The sequence below is a fragment of the Astyanax mexicanus genome, chromosome 4 (assembly GCF_023375975.1).
Source record: "Astyanax mexicanus isolate ESR-SI-001 chromosome 4, AstMex3_surface, whole genome shotgun sequence".
Lineage (NCBI taxonomy): Eukaryota > Metazoa > Chordata > Actinopteri > Characiformes > Acestrorhamphidae > Astyanax > Astyanax mexicanus.
In genome coordinates this window covers 19,749,099-19,764,930 of record NC_064411.1, presented here as the reverse complement: position 1 = coordinate 19,764,930, position 15,832 = coordinate 19,749,099, and the positions used below count along the sequence as shown (strand labels likewise).

The 15,832-nt window shown below is 36.9% G+C and overlaps 5 protein-coding genes across 12 annotated transcripts in view; 1 reads left to right on the top strand and 4 right to left on the bottom strand.

The window, feature by feature from the left end:
- The window catches only part of LOC125801145 (zinc finger protein 850-like), a 503,810-nt gene that overhangs the window by 208,727 nt on the left and 279,251 nt on the right, over positions 1-15,832 (bottom strand). The gene's annotated exons all lie outside the window — the stretch shown is intronic.
- Positions 1-15,832, top strand: part of LOC125801182 (zinc finger protein 585A-like) — a 243,056-nt gene that overhangs the window by 27,095 nt on the left and 200,129 nt on the right. The window lies entirely within an intron of this gene.
- The window catches only part of LOC125801682 (zinc finger protein 239-like), a 155,704-nt gene that overhangs the window by 10,120 nt on the left and 129,752 nt on the right, over positions 1-15,832 (bottom strand). The window lies entirely within an intron of this gene.
- LOC125801357 (zinc finger protein 239-like) overlaps positions 1-15,832 on the bottom strand; it is a 95,664-nt gene that overhangs the window by 48,442 nt on the left and 31,390 nt on the right. The window lies entirely within an intron of this gene.
- On the bottom strand, positions 1,305-8,102 carry LOC125801683 (uncharacterized). Its single transcript, XM_049478483.1, has 10 exons — positions 7,886-8,102; positions 4,740-4,848; positions 4,013-4,356; positions 3,721-3,904; positions 3,538-3,624; positions 3,217-3,362; positions 3,041-3,130; positions 2,633-2,937; positions 2,020-2,235; positions 1,305-1,877 (listed from the first exon to the last, which is right to left on the bottom strand). The coding sequence occupies exons 1-10, from the start codon at positions 7,891-7,893 to the stop codon at positions 1,465-1,467; spliced, it is 1,902 nt and encodes a 633-aa protein (XP_049334440.1). The 5' UTR covers positions 7,894-8,102; the 3' UTR covers positions 1,305-1,464.

Sequence of the window (15,832 nt, the reverse complement as noted above, 5' to 3'; positions counted from 1 at the left end):
CCTTATTGCCTGTAGCTTAGCACAACTTGACAGATAGCTAAACAGTTGGGGTTGAATAAAGAGCTGGACCAAAGGTGTTTCAGTTTCTTCAGTGTTTAATTTATCCAGATTCCCAATTTCTTTTTGTGAAACTGCAAACAAACATCACATATCTTAAGTTTAGGAAAAAACATCAGTACAATGACAAAATACACCAATATACTAGCAAAGCACCCTGCCCTGTATCCACAAAGAATCTAACATTACCAACAGCTCACAAATGTGTTCAATACTCTGCTCATCCACATCTCAAAACAAAATAGACAAAGCTTTACTCACAAACAGTGATGTCCAAGGCACACAACGTGAGGATGGAGAGAGATGAAGCCACCTGCTTCATCACACACACAGTTCAATCTAAAATGGCTGTACTGACCTTTAAACCTCATCATGTGATTTAACTAGCAAATCAGACTTAATCAAAGGAACAGTTGACAAACATTAGCAGTGCCATCTAGTGGCTGAGATATAAAACAACAGTCAGAACAACAGTGTAAAATGAGTTTAATTATATTCAAATAGGTATTAGGTTAATGCGGAGAATTGGTAAGTCAAGGTAATGCACTTCATGTGGGTGTATTTAGGTTTATTATTATTACTATTATTATTATTATTATTATTATTCAAAAACTTAAAATATACAATTTGGTAAACAAAGACACTTTAGTAAACGAATTCCCTAACTCCCTAACCAAAGGTCTCAGATAGCCCAAAATGTGTCAATCTGTCTGTCTAGTCGCCCTAATAAACCTACTTATACCGAGAAATACCTAGGTCGGGGTATTTATTCGTTACATTTTGAATGGGGAGCTATGAGGAGAATGACACTCGACTTTTGAGGGGGTTCCCTATCTCACATTGCTTCCAGATTATGGCTACCCCCCCCCCCCCCCCCCCCCCATTTTCTGGGATGCTGAACACAGCTATGCAGGCCCCATGTAGGTCCGACCTATGGAACTATGCCAAACATATTTAGATTTGGATCACAATTCCAGTATATAAGACTACACTGAAATATTTTGGAATCGGGATGTTGAATGTTAAATGATTTGACCAAATTAAATAAAGCCCAATGCTGCAAGATTCCTCACAGATGGGGAAATAAGTCTTTTAAATTGGAAATGGCATGGTGTCATATAGGTGTGATGTAGAATGCTGTCCAATTCCAATATTTTTCAACAACAAACACGCATATGACTTGATAGTTTGACCAATTTATTAAAAATGAAAAACTGCACAATTCAATTTGTCATTATAAATGCTATATGCATGTGCAAATACTCTACAGTGTGTGTGTGTGTGTGTGTGTGAAGTCTAGTAGGCGACAGTACAGGTACAGAATGAGTTGTGGTGCAGGGTGAAGTAAAGTGCCGCGTGCAGTGAGTTCGTATGAGATGGCAGAGGGGTAGGTTGTTGTCCAGGAATTCAAGTATTCAGCCAGTCCAGTCCAACAGTTTCGCCTCCAAGTCCCTCGTCACTGAGAACACCGTAGTCCCAAAGTAGTTCCTCGTTGACCTGAATGTCCGTTAGCGCGAGGAAAATGGGATGCCATCTTGTTCCCTCTGTGAGTGGGAGTTTGAACACGTGTGGCTTCACATTTGGACTTCTCTGTGAATGGTTCATCCAACGACCAAACGTGTCCTGGTGTGGGTGACACTGGCATGGAGAATGTTGGGCGTCTATGCAGACCTTTTCCCCACGTCCCGCAAAGAAGAAGACGTAACAGGCTTCGTCGAAAAGCTGTTGCATTCTCCGATTCCCTTCTTCTTGGGTGACGTACTCTCCATGGTAGTCGCAGACCACCTCTCCCTTGGAAAAGGGCATTGTCGCAATCACCCCTTCAAAAGAGAATAAGACATAGTGGTTAGGGTGGTACTATTAAAAAGAATTAATGGTTAGGGTGGTAATATAAAAAATGCAAACAAATTTTAAAATATGACACGTTTAATAGAATCCTGGCATAATATCAAATGGCCTTACCTTTGTTCTTTGGTGGCCCAAAGTCTTTCAGGCAAAGTCCTTTCCAAGACTGTTCCTGAATACGGCGGATAATGTCTGGACTCTTGATGTGGTCCTTTACGGGGAGCCAAGACTTGACCACATCCATGGCGCTTGGACAGTTGGCCGACCAGTTCTCAGCACGGAGCCGATTGTATACCCTGGCCTCTGAGGGGCGGTTCCTGAACTTGCACTTATCTGTGAAAAAGAGAGAGGACATTGTAGTTGGTTAGAACGTGAACATGTGACAGAAATACAGTTATGGATTATTTTATTACTTGTGTAATAGAGTATTATTACTTAATAATTGAGTTTATTTGTTATCACTTTTTTTTGTTTTAATTAGCTTGGAGTCCCAGTTCCTCTGCCCAGAGGGTGGGTGTGTGGCCATTGTTGACAGCCTTCAGCGTCATTATGGCCAGCACCACCCTTATTTGCGGGAAAATATTTTTTTGTACATATATTTATGTAAAACAAATGGTTCTAAATTGATACTATTTTTTTCTTCTTCTTCTTCTTCTTCTTGCATCTTATATGTATATAAGACTTGTTGCCCAGAGACCGTGTGTTGATAAAAGAGAGAGGAAGTCATTACCCAAGATATACTGGATGCGCTGTTCCCGCTGGACTGTCCTCCATTTGTTGTGAAAGTAACGGAAGGATTCACGATCAAATCCACCGCCGACAATTTCCTCACATGTGGGTGTCGTGGCATGAACAGTCACCGGAAACAGGTCAAGAAAACTAAGCCAGGTGGACTTAGCCCTCCGCTTCCTTGCAATCGAAGAGGATGAAGGGGAGTGGTCCCTCTTCGGAGCCTGTGGCTGTCCAGTTGCCTGTCCCACATCGTCTGAGCAGGAAGGCTGCTCATCATCCCCCTCTTCAGAACCTGCAGCAGAGCTAAAAGATGGGGCGAGTGTTATAAAGACCAATCCATAAGTAAAAACAACAACAGTGAAAAAACAACAGCGTTTGTTATATAAGATGCCTTGCTTAAAATTACCTCGGCTGGCAACTGCTGGCAGGGGCAACTGCTGGCAGGGGGGCAACTGGGGCAACTGCTGGCAGGTCGGTCCCTGAAGCCTGTGGATACCTGTGTTAACAAAAGACACACAATGTTATTATAAAGCTATATGTGGAGCAGTGCTTTTTAATGAGCCTTTAATCTGATGGACTTACAGTTCCCATAGCCGCTTCATATCATTAGGTAGATTCACCACAGGAACTCCTTTCTGGCTCAGAAAGAAGATGCCTCCATCATGAACATCGGGACTGGACTTTTTGACATGCCATGACCTGATGTGAGTGAAGTACATCTCCAGCCACTGTATTGAAACAAAAAATAAAAAAGGAACATTGTTCATTTATTGTCTTTGACAAACTACATTCAAAACTGAATTTAAAATTGTACATCTATAATATATATATATATATATATATATATATATATATATATATATATATATATATATATATATATATATATAGTACATTTTGTACCTCTTCATGTTGGGGAGTCAGGCTGATGTCAAAGTGTTCAAGGAAAATGCCACTGGTTGATGGGGTTCGAGAAACCCAATGCTCTACCTGTATGGGTGAAAAAATTATATCTTCATTAGCCAGTTTGTCTTTATAAAACATTTGAGAGAAATGCAAGGCATTAAGGACAGCAAGAAAAGCTACCTTGAAGTTCAGCACAGCACTCTCTGCCAGTTGATGCTCCTTCAGGAGTATTGCCTCACAGACGTACCGGAACAGTGTCTGCTGACTCTCTTCCACCTGTTGTCCCATTCTCAGTCTACGACTGATATCGAGGACGCCAGATTTCGCTGACTCGAGTACTTGGTCGTAGTCAGGCGTTGAAGATCTATCATGAGAGATAAACATGAAAGACCGAAAAAAACACATTAGAATATAGACATGAAAATGAATATGAACTTGTAACTAACAGTGCTATTTAGAAAGTGCCACTCACTCGTCAGCAGCAGCCAAGTCCAAGCGAGTGGCCATGGGCACGTTCGGACTGCTAGCCCTCAACTCTCTCAGGAGAGTAATGGCTTTTATCCTCTGTGCCGTCTGGATGTATCTCTCCCTGGCCTGGTCGGACAGGTCCCGATGGCAACTGGTCAGATGGCGGTCAAGACGAGTCTTCTGATACCCACATCCCGGAACAGGACACGGAGATGTCAGGATCGACACTTTCTGATTTGCCAGCTGAATCAGGATCTTCTTCTCCTCTACGTTTTCCACGTGATGTACTGTGGAAAGGTGCGCAGAGATGGAGGACAGCATCTTCTTGCAAACTGGACAGGGAGCCATCTGAAATAAATGAGCACATTTTTAAACATAGGACAAATAAATTGTGCTATCCAGCGCTTTGGAGAAGTTGAAAAGTGTATTTAAGTGCCAATCAATAAATAAATATATAAGTTAACCGAAACTCATGACAACAACATCTTTTGAAACACACATTAACTTATTGCCAATCCATACCTTGAGTCAACCTGCTTTCTATGGTGTACGATTTAAAAAATTGTTAAGCTAAAAACTAGCTTTAACTATAATTACATAAGGTAACTTGCATTTTGACGTTTTAAATTGCCTGGTCAATTCAGCTAAATTTATTCTGCATTTTCTGTTTAGCTAGACACCAGTTTAAGGATAGCATCATAATCTATTAGTGCTAGGTAAATTTTACTCACCAGAGCTTCTTGATCCTTGATCAGCAACGGAGAACAAGCAGTCGGCAGTGTAGCTTCAGCGGTGTGTTCCTGGATCAGCAGCGGAGATTCAGCAGTCTGTTCCTCCAGTCTGTAGGGAAAGAAGTGAACTAGTGAAGAAGTGTGCTTCTACTTATACCTGTATAACGGGGGGCGTGTTCGCACTTCAAGTGCTTAACATGTGAATAGCTGATGGGTCCCTAAAGTGTCCTTACGAGGCTGCTGATGGAGGAGGGCTGATGGGTCATTAAGTGTTCTTAAGAGGCTGCTGATGGAGGAGGACTGATGGGTCATTAAGTGTTCTTAAGAGGCTGCTGATGGAGGAGGGAGGTACTCTAAAATTTGTAAGATTGGGTTTTAAGATTTTTAAAAGACAAAATTTCTTTAAAATTACAAGTTTACATTACAAGTTTACGTTAATGACTACTACTTATATAATATACAAATACTTCTACAGCAGGGTGTTATACATCTATTAACATACAAATGAATGCAACTGTTGAATTTAAGAGGTAACTAATAAGGTAACTTTCATTTTGATGTTTTAACTTGCCCCGGTCAATTCAGCTACATTTATTCTGCATTTTCTGTTCAGATACACACCAGTTTAAGGATAGCATCATAATCTATCAGTGCTAGGTAAATTTTACTCACCAGAGCTTCTTGGTTAACACACCTCCTAACTCCCCAACCAAAGGTTTTAGAAAGCCCAAAATGTGTCAATCTGTCCGTCTAGTCGCCCTTATAAACCTACACATACCGAGAAATACATATTATTTACCATTATTCAAAAACTTAAAATATACTCTTTTGTGAACAGAGACCATTTGGTGAATGAATACCCTAACTCCCCAACCAAAGGTTTTAGAAAGCCCAAAATGTGTCAATCTGTCTGTCTAATAAACCTACTTATACCGAGAAATACCTAGGTCGGGGTATTTTTTTCGTTACATTTTGAATGGGGAGCTATGCACCTCAAGTGCTTAACATGTGAATAGCTGATGGGTCCCTAAAGTGTCCTTACGAGGCTGCTGATGGAGGAGGGAGGTACTCTAAAATTTGTAAGATTGGGTTTTAATCTTTTTAAAAGACAAAATTAGTTTTAATTCAAAAACATGAAATATACACTTCTGTTAACATAGACACTTTGGTTAACACACCTCCTAACTCTCTAACCAAACGCTGGCCCCTATAAACGCACTGACGCAAATAAAGCTAAATATCTCGGCCACAGTAAGTCCTAAAATCACCAAAATGTTATGGCTATATCGGACAAATTTTACAATGTTAGCTAGTAAAACCCTTCATCCATATAAATAGTTAATTTTATATGTCTGAAAAAAACAATAGAAAATCTGAAAAGCGCCTAAAAATGTTCCTGTTTTTTACCATATTTTGGCCATTACATGTTCAATTGAATAATTAAAGTGTCTTAAATGAATTGTGTAAAGGCTTTTAAGTAATATTAATTCATAGATTTGACTCTGAGTTATTTAATATTAGAGTGATAAGCCTTCAAATGTGAGTATGTAATTTCAGGCGGAAAATGGTAAAATAGGCTTGGAGCTTAAGAGGTTAAATAATCGTCTAGTACCAGGTCACCAAATATTAAAGGAATGTTTATCAAACACAGTGTTTGTGATGCATTTAACCCCATGTCCTCCAGATTCAAAATTTATATTTGTTGGCTTGTTTGTCTTCTCCAGATAGCCATAATTGAAAGCATATATCCTGTTTAACAAGCCATCTTTACAGATGAAATGTTCAAATAGCAATTTGACCTCATATTGACCAACCCCTTCCAAAATATCATGCATGATTTCAACAGCATAATTTTCTGCAATATTGAAATATTGCAGTGTATTAAGTATGCTATTTCTGTTAATGCCAAATGAAGAGGGCAATGTTTGATCATCGACCAAGACAACATAATGCTGTTCTTTCAGAACAGGTGATCTTAGGGTTAAACATGAGTCATCTTCTGAAAAAATCAACTGAACCAAGGATTTTTCTATTAAGAAAAATCTGCAAAAAATATTTAGATTCCACATACCCAAGAATGCTATGCATGCCCGAGTTATCACCAGTGTACCACCTATGCAAATGAAACAGCAACCCTAGTAGTCTTATATTTTCAATTCCCTCACAAGAGGTAGAACAGTGATAGCAGACAAATGTTCATTAATGTAGAATTCACCATGTGAGGGAGATTTCTAAGGATAAAGTAAAGGCAGCCAACTTTATGCATCCCTTTTTTTAAACCTAGATGATTTTCACACTCAAAATCATCAAAGTACAGTTGTATTTGGAGAGCACACTTGTTTCTTAAAAAAAGATTATTTGTGAAGTAGCTTCCATCACAGAAGTCCTCATATTTGTCAGACGGCTCATATTTGGAACATATCACAAATATTCTCATTCTTGAACATGAACCGGAGTGTTCCCAATAAAGGAACATGTATATGAACTCGACAACAACTGGAATTTGCTCATAGTTTCCAATTCTGCTATTAAGTCTGCTATCATACCTTACTCCTATATATATTGATTATTTGTTCCATTTGCTATTGGAATTAAACTGGCTAAAGGGATTGTCCACCCTTTTAAAAAAACTGTTGTATGGCTGATCTGGAGGGATCGTCATCTGAGAGTAAGTTCAATACTTGTTCCTGAATATTACCTTGCATATCCCCCACAAATTCCTCTAAATTCTCCACTGTAGAAAGAACTACAGTATTTGGTACGCCACTTCCTTAAAGTTTGACCATAATGGAGACACACATCTTAATAATAATATATTATATACATATCCGATGACAATGTTTGGCAATCACACTAATATTGTATTCCAAAAAGGAGCCTTACTTTTGATACAGAAAGTAAGAGCAGTCAATTTTTTAATCAAGTAAACAATAAAATGTGTAGTGTGTAAGTTATTGTACATTTTTATATTAATAATTCAGACTATCTTTTTCACTCACTCTACACATAAAATATTTAGATCAGTTAAAAACTCTCTTGATCCATGAGAAGTAACAATATTAGACAACCATACGTGACCCTCATAATCCAAATTCATGTAAACAAATAAAACATTACAAAACAGGTAAACAGATTTGTATTCTCACTCATTCATAAATCACTGCAGTGTCTGTGTTCCACCAGCAGATGGCCGCCAAGCTCCACCAAAAAACATCTCTAGAAATCTGATCAGGAGCAGATAATGGCAGCTGCTGAATAAAATCATCTCAACAAACAAACAAAAGAAAAAGTTAATGTAAGAATTTACTGTATCTGGACCTGTAATATACGCACTTGATTGAACACACCACACAAAGCTGACAAAACAACAAGTCACAAGATTATTACACACACACACAAAAAAAGTATGACATGGAAAACTATTACATTAAAAATCCACACAAATTATATATTATATTGTATTATATACAAATATTTATGATTAATAAAGTAAATCAAACAATTGCGTTAAGAAAATGTAAAACACCTTACCTCCTGCCTTAGACAAACACTAAAACTTTATTCTTACAAAAAATCCCGTCATAAAACATTATTTTAGTATCGCTAACAATGTTGTAAATCAGTGCGTAAGAAGCTGTGTTGAGTGCGCACCGCATTTCCGCAGCGTGAGGCTATTTTTCTAGATTTTTTATCTTGTACACTACTTAGGGAGCCTAGAGAAGAAACACCATGTCTCCTTTAGACATAAATACACATTATTACACACATTATGAGCCACCAATATCAGGGTAAGAGCTGTTATTATTAAAATAAAAGCTTAAGTGAATATATTTTCCAGTTAATATAGAGCATTTTAAGCTGAATGTAAAATAGGGGACCCTTTAATTCAGCAGGTCTTGTCTCTGGGGGGCACCGAAGTAAACAAAACTTTAATTTCCTGAAAAAACATTTTCTTTCAAAGTCAAACGAGTGCTGGACTTTAATCTACACAGATTTCTCTCCTTAAAACGGATTATTTGGGTGAGTAAAGCTCTTACATTAATTTACAGTAAGCTTAGATTTCCACAATTTTGACTGAAATGGCTGAAAATAGAGGCCGCTACGCTAGCTAGCGTTTAGCTCCCTAGTTACAAGCCATAGCAACCGCTCACATAGCCGAGTTCTAACACCACTGTGGCTAAATACACTAATTACAATATAAAAGACACACACAGGGGACAGTATGAACACCTACCTGCTGTTTTACTGCTGTTTTTAGCCTCTTTAATTCTACATGCTAATCACTAAATTAGCTTCAGTCACCTAGCTTAGCTAGCTAGCTCAGAGCAGGTAGATAACAAGCTGCCACTCTAACTTACCTGTGTCTGGTGAACTGTGTTGTGTAGTAAAACTAATATATTATATTATATTAACTCTATATATATATATATATATATATATATATATATATATATATATATATATATATATATATATATATATATATTGTAGCAAGGAACAAATTCTTTGACAAAAAAAAAGTTTTAATTATCTGGATCCTAGTTTTATAATTTGCAATTTTCCACTGATTTAATTTATTTTCAACTTCCAGTTAATTTCAGCACATTTATATTTTGTTATAAAGTCCTATAATTTTTATTTGATTTTTAATTGCTAAGTTAAAAAATAGAGGATCATTTTATCCCATCCAGATGTCTTCTGTTTTATCCAAATTGAATTTTGCTCCTGCTACATCTTCATAAATTCTATAATCCTGAGCTCTTTCTGATTTCTCACGATTACTGTGATGTCGTCATCAGCAAAGTCTGTAAGTTTAAAAGATTCTTTACCTAAGATATCAATTCCTTTAATTCTGGTATAATTTTTAATTTTATTTAAAGGGGACTAACACACACATAAGACTGCACTTAAAGGGCAGCCTTGTTTGAGTCCTCTATGTGTCTCAAATTCTGTTAAAATAGCTTTAGCATTAATTTCATATAATAACTTGATCTTATGAAGGAAATTTGGTGGGAAACCATAGTGCTCCAAATCATTCCATAAATATTTCCTGGACACATAGTCAAAAGCCTTTTTCTGATCTAAAGTAATTATCTAAAATTCCTTATCATTATTTAAATTCATTCATTTATAATAAATCAAGGTAATCACAAATTTAAAGAACAAGTCATTCATTTTTCCATCTCTAATACCTTCATTAAAATAATTTTGTAATAAACTATAATAATGTCTTATAACATTTCGGAGGTTAACCGTCTGGTCCTGGAGTTTTCCCATCATGTAAATCCTTATTTACTTCAACAATTTCTTCCTTTGTAATTGGTTGATATTGACGAGAGGTCCTCTGCTTGTAATTTTGGACAGCCTGATAAAAATTGTGATTTTTTTGTTTCCTTTATAATTTTCTGCTTTTCTTTTTATTTTCTATTACATTCACATGCTCATCTCTAATCCCTTTAATGATTTTCATTTCTCTTGTCATTTACCCGTTTAATAACATTTCCTGTGTTTCCTGAGTAACTATTATCCATACCTGCTTAAAGTGGTAAATTTAAAAATGTTTATTCATCTTAGACATTTCTGACTTTAATTTTAAAAGATTATCTTAATCTTCTATAGTTTTATCTCTTTTGCTTTGAATTTCCACATATTCTGCTGTAAGTTTACTGTAATATTCATTTTGTTCACAATTACATTTTTCACATTTATGTACCAGAAACATTTTAATCCCATAATTTTGCATTAGAATGGTTTTAAACTTCCACGTCTTTAGTTCTTCTGATTTTTAGTAATATTTTTAGGCACTGTGTGTTTCCCTTCCAGAACCCCCGTTGTTCTCTGATTCGCAGATTTAATTTTACATGAGTTCAGTTCTATAATTTAGGACTTTTATATCTTTAGTAACATATATTCTATCAATGCGTGTTTTAACTCAAGAATCAAATCGAGTAAAGTCTCTCTCAAGAGGAAAATGTTCTCTAAAGGAATCTTTTAGCCCATGTTATACATACTTATCCCAGTAATTTCCCTTCTCCTGTAATATTAACTGTATTATCTGCAACCCTGTCTTTCAGACAAGTCACCACATAATACTACAGAGAAAACCTACAGACAGGATTTGATAAGAATTTTAGAAATTCTATTTTTATTTTCTAAAAGACTTTGATGTCCAATATGTGGTGTCAGAAAAGTTTTGGGTATAGTTTTACATTTTTTATAAGGTAATAAAAAAAATGAAATGCTTCCTTGTATCTTTTACAAATTTTGCACCTTGTTTTTCAAGACCCTGGTGAATCAGGAAATGTAGAACATGACTGATTTTATATCACCAGCATCCATACACACACTGTAAAATCCAAATATAACAGGGTTTTTTTTTTTTTTACATTTTTGTCAGCATTTGATGTTCTCAACCGGAACTTAAATAATGGAAATAAAAGACTGGAGGTGAATTATTGTTTCAGTTCAGTTTAAGTCCTGATTTATTATTGTGCTCTATGTAAAACTTAAGATACAATGATTTAGAGTGTTGTTGGTGCAAATCGCATGAAAATTAGCATAAAATTGTATCTGTATAAAGGGGTTATCGTCATTTTCTTTTGATTGTGGGACCCGTCCTTCATATTTCTCCACTTTCTGATGATTTTTTCTGGACCAGTCGCTGTCTGAACTTTCATCTGAACTTCCATCTGAATTTGATTCTTCACCCTCTTCATAAAGCTCCTCTTAAGACACTTCTTTTTCCGCTTCTCCACTCTGGACTGATTTAGACACTTGCTCTTCCTCTAGGATCTTGATAGTGTTGATGATCGTACCTTGAACTTGCACCTGTCCTGTCTCTATCTCTGTAGATGCCCCGGATTCTGTGTGTTTTAGATCACTTGGTCTTGGAAAGCCTAGTCTTTGCTTGAATTTGTTGGCGTAGGATTTAGGGCATGTGAAATAGTTGTGTCCCACGTCTAAACACAAAGTACAAATGGCAGCGTTGTCTCATTCCATTCTAGTCTTAGAAAGGAACCACAGGTTATTTGTTTAATCCGCACTTCACTCCAGCAGCCACAATGAACAGAAACACAGACTGCTGTTAGGCTCCGCCTCCAAATGAGTGAACGTACACAAGGCAGTGATAACCAATCAAAATAATCATTTAACCAAATTATCTACAGCATCTTTACGTAGTTTCACTTGATGCTTCATACCACGTTCCACGATAATCCACTGGTTTAACTGCAGGCTTCAGAATATCACAGCAATGTTTTAAATATAGCTCAGTGTCATAATCAGAGATCCATGCTGGTAGAGGAAAAAAATCTTTCCAGTTTTGCTGGTTGGTAGAGTAAAGTTGAGGGAGAACATGGAGAGCTTTCTCCTGCATTAAAGCAGATCTCAAACTCTCTTCGATTAGACAGACTTATGAAGTAGTAGATGTCTTACAAAGTAATGAGACTGAAGACTGAAAGAGGAGCTCACAGACATGATCACGGCTGGGTGCTGCTCCTGATCCAGAATCTGATGAAGCGGTCGCTGTAGGCTCTGCGTGACATTAAGTTCTCTAAAAAGTGTCATTTTAATAACTCGATCTTGAGCTGTGTAAACATTATGAATTATACATTTCTTGTTGTTCTAAAAACAATCAATATAGATTGACCTTCCGGGAATCAATTATCTGTAGTTAATTATTTCAAACAATTGATTATAGAATAATAAATCAATTCCATCAGCTTTACATTCTCCAATAGAAAAGAAGGAATAACCATTATCCCACATTTTTGGGGGGATTTTCTATATCTTCATATGTATTTAGTTTCGTTTACTGTAAACACAACACACCAAATCTCTGCTTTTTTTTCCTTTTAAATATACTTAATTTCTTGGGCGCCGAGTGGTCCAGCAGTCTAAAGCGCTGCCGGCGAGAGCAGGAGGTCGCCGGTTCGAACCCCAGCTCATGCAGCTTTGCCATCAAGCTGCCGGCGTTAGAGGGAGCAAAATTGGCCCTGCTCCCTCTGGGTGGGTAGATGGCGCTCTTTCCCCACATCACTCCTATGGTGATGTCTGCAGCACAGGGCGTCTGTGAGCTGATGTACCGGAGCCGAGCCGCTGTGCTTTCCTCCAAGCGCGCTGGCTGCTCGGTAATGCTGCATCAGCAGCAGCTCGAAAAGAAGCGGTGGCTGACTTCACATGTATCGGAGAAAGCATGTGTTGGTCTTCACCCTCCTGGTGTGTTGGGGCATCACTAGTGATAGGGGGAGTCCTAATGAATGGGTTGGGTAATTGGCCGTGTAAATTGGGGAGAAAATGGGAAAAATTTGAAATAAAATTAGAAAAAAAAAAAGCTTAATTTCTCATTCCTGTTCTTTTTATACTGAATCCCCCAACATTGCATAGTGCAATATTAAGTCAGACAGAGGAGATAAAGAAATGTTTATTTCTTTTACTTTTTCTTAGTGTACTGTTCATTCGGCTTCTAACCTCCTTTTTTAGGTTGTCCGATTCCACTGGAAGAACCAGGATCAGCATGGAGATCTGAACCGGGCCTGGATCAGACCTGGACCTGGTCTAGATCAGACCGGCTGGAGAACAATCAGCTGTAACAGATCAATAATGCTGTAAACTGAAGAGAAATGCGCAGATATAGATTGATATTTATTGATCACAGTGTAGTTTATGCTGTTTAAAGCGCATTACTGCTTAATGTGGGCTTTGATCTGTTGGGGAGATAAAAACACGGAGCTGCTATAAAGGCGTGTTTATATGAAGTAGCGCTGTTCAACCAGCAGGGGGAGCAACGGAGCTCAAGATCACGTGGTGTGTTAGTGTTTTAAATTATACTTAAATAATCTGTGTATTCTGATTCAGTAACATTATAATACTATTATTCAGGAAATTCTGATCCTCTGCTTTTGTGTAGATCAGGTTAAAGGATTGGGCATGTCAGGGGTTTTCATGGCCTTTTCCTGTGCATGTGAATAGAGTTTAGATCGGCCCCAAAAAATCCAGCTCAACCAGAACCCGGGCCTGACCTGGCATGACTCATAAACTGTCATTATGAGTCTGATTAAAACCCCACATTTCTTTAGCACGTAGAGTTTAAAACCTGTTTAACTACAATTCTGAGCGGCAGGTGCCTGTATTTCCTCATATCATCAAAAAAGTTTCCATTATCTTGTCTGCTGGTTCACACCCCCACGAGTTGATTAGCGCACATATTTGAGCAAAGTGCAGAGTTTTTAATTTTATTCATGAGGAGCTGCGGCTGCAGACCAATGGAGGAGCTCACGTGTGCGCAGTGCACAGGCCAGCAATGAAACTAACTATAATTTCATTATAATGATTATATGATAATATATTACCATTCTAACCTGTGCAACATCATAAATATCACTCATTTGATTTGTTACTTTGCTGTACTGTGATTTTTACACAATAGCATTATATTCAAATAATTACTAGCATTGAAAAACATCACAAACCATTTTTTTTTACTCTACATGAACTCTACTAAAGACCAGTGCTATAGATACTCACTGCTGTATTTGTTTGGATTTATGCTGCTTTTCTTGGTTCTCGTGGTCAGAGATACAGTTGCTGCTTCACTTGAAGATGCTGCAGCTTCAGGGTCTTTTGCTGTTAAAGTAGAAGTAGCTTTTTAATCTATTAAATATCTCTCCCTGTGGCTGAACTACACCAAACCATTCAACAAGTTCGACTTAAACATGTTTTGTTTTGCAAATAAATTAACTTTGTATCATTCTGTTAACGCAACATCTTAAATTATATTTTCTATACTATTTACATATCCTTAAAATAATTTTACTTTGCAGCACTGCTGCCCCACAGGTTGAACATTACTGATGTAATATATATAGTATGAAAAAGAGAAAGAGAGAGAGAGAGAGAGAGAGAGAAACTGTGAGACAAGGCTAATGTATTATATACACACACATGCATTATAAATGTAAATGTCAGATGTAAAATGAATTACTTCACACTGTCAAAGTCCAAAGAAGAGTAAATATCACGTTTGATATTTTGTATAATGACACTAGAAATTGTACATATGATGATATATTTAATGGCCAAATTGCACTTTGGGCCTAATTCCCAGGTCATTTTCTCATCAGTTTTAAGTGAAAACACTGACTGTCAGAGTTAAGACATAATATATCAGACAGTCAGAATCCCGAAGCATAACAAATATTACTGTGGATTTTTTCCATAATGATTCTGTGAACACAGCACATGATGTAATATAAGAAAAGGTCAAATTACACTTTGGGTCTAATTCCCAGGCAATAATCTCTTCGTTCTCATTTTTCCTTTTTTTCTCCTAGATTATGATGTCATATAGTTGCACTTCTCAAATGTCCTTTTGGTTTTCCTAAATACTTTTTCTCATTAATGTGAGATGATATTAAGTAAAACGTATTTGATAAAACAATTTTAACTGATTGATAATTGATTTGTGATGTGAGACTAGAATAACGGCTTGTTGTCTGTTTCCTTTAGTGTTTCATCCTGATTGTCAGTAATTCATTTCATCTGCACTGCTGAACAGGTAAACCTACTGAACTACTAAAGCTGAGGTGGTATAATAAGTGCTGGTATATGAAATTCAATATATTCTGCTGGAGATCATGTTTTTGTGGAGCTGGTAGAAAACACCAACCTCTGCGGATTCCCAAGTTATTCACTTCATGTATATTTTCAAGTAGTTTTGTTCATGCTTTTATAAATGGAATCATGTTTAAAATAGTGTTGCTTAAAAATACATTGTCATCTTACAACAAACTAAAACTGGACTTTATTGAGAATTTAAGTGACACACCAACACAAAGTAACACATAATTGTAAAAGTGAAATGAAAATTATACATTGTTTTGAATATGTTCATCAAATAAAAATCTGAAGTGTGACGTGCAAAAGTATTTAGCCCCCCTATATCAATACTTTTTGGGGTTTGTCTCTACCAGCTTTGGATTTTTGCCCCATCCTTAGCTAAAGCTAAGCCAGGTTAGCATCTGTAAACAGCAAGCTTAATGGGATTATTTCTAGTTCTCATCATATCAACACCTGGTTTGGTCAATTGTTAAATT

Excerpts from the sequence above, each read along its gene's own strand:
- LOC125801683 (XM_049478483.1), bottom strand. Across the intron at positions 4,357-4,739 it reads TCAAGGATCAAGAAGCTCTG|ATGGCTCCCTGTCCAGTTTG; the intron begins GTGAGTAAAATT and ends CATTTATTTCAG. Across the intron at positions 3,625-3,720 it reads GTGCTGTGCTGAACTTCAAG|GTAGAGCATTGGGTTTCTCG; the intron begins GTAGCTTTTCTT and ends TCACCCATACAG.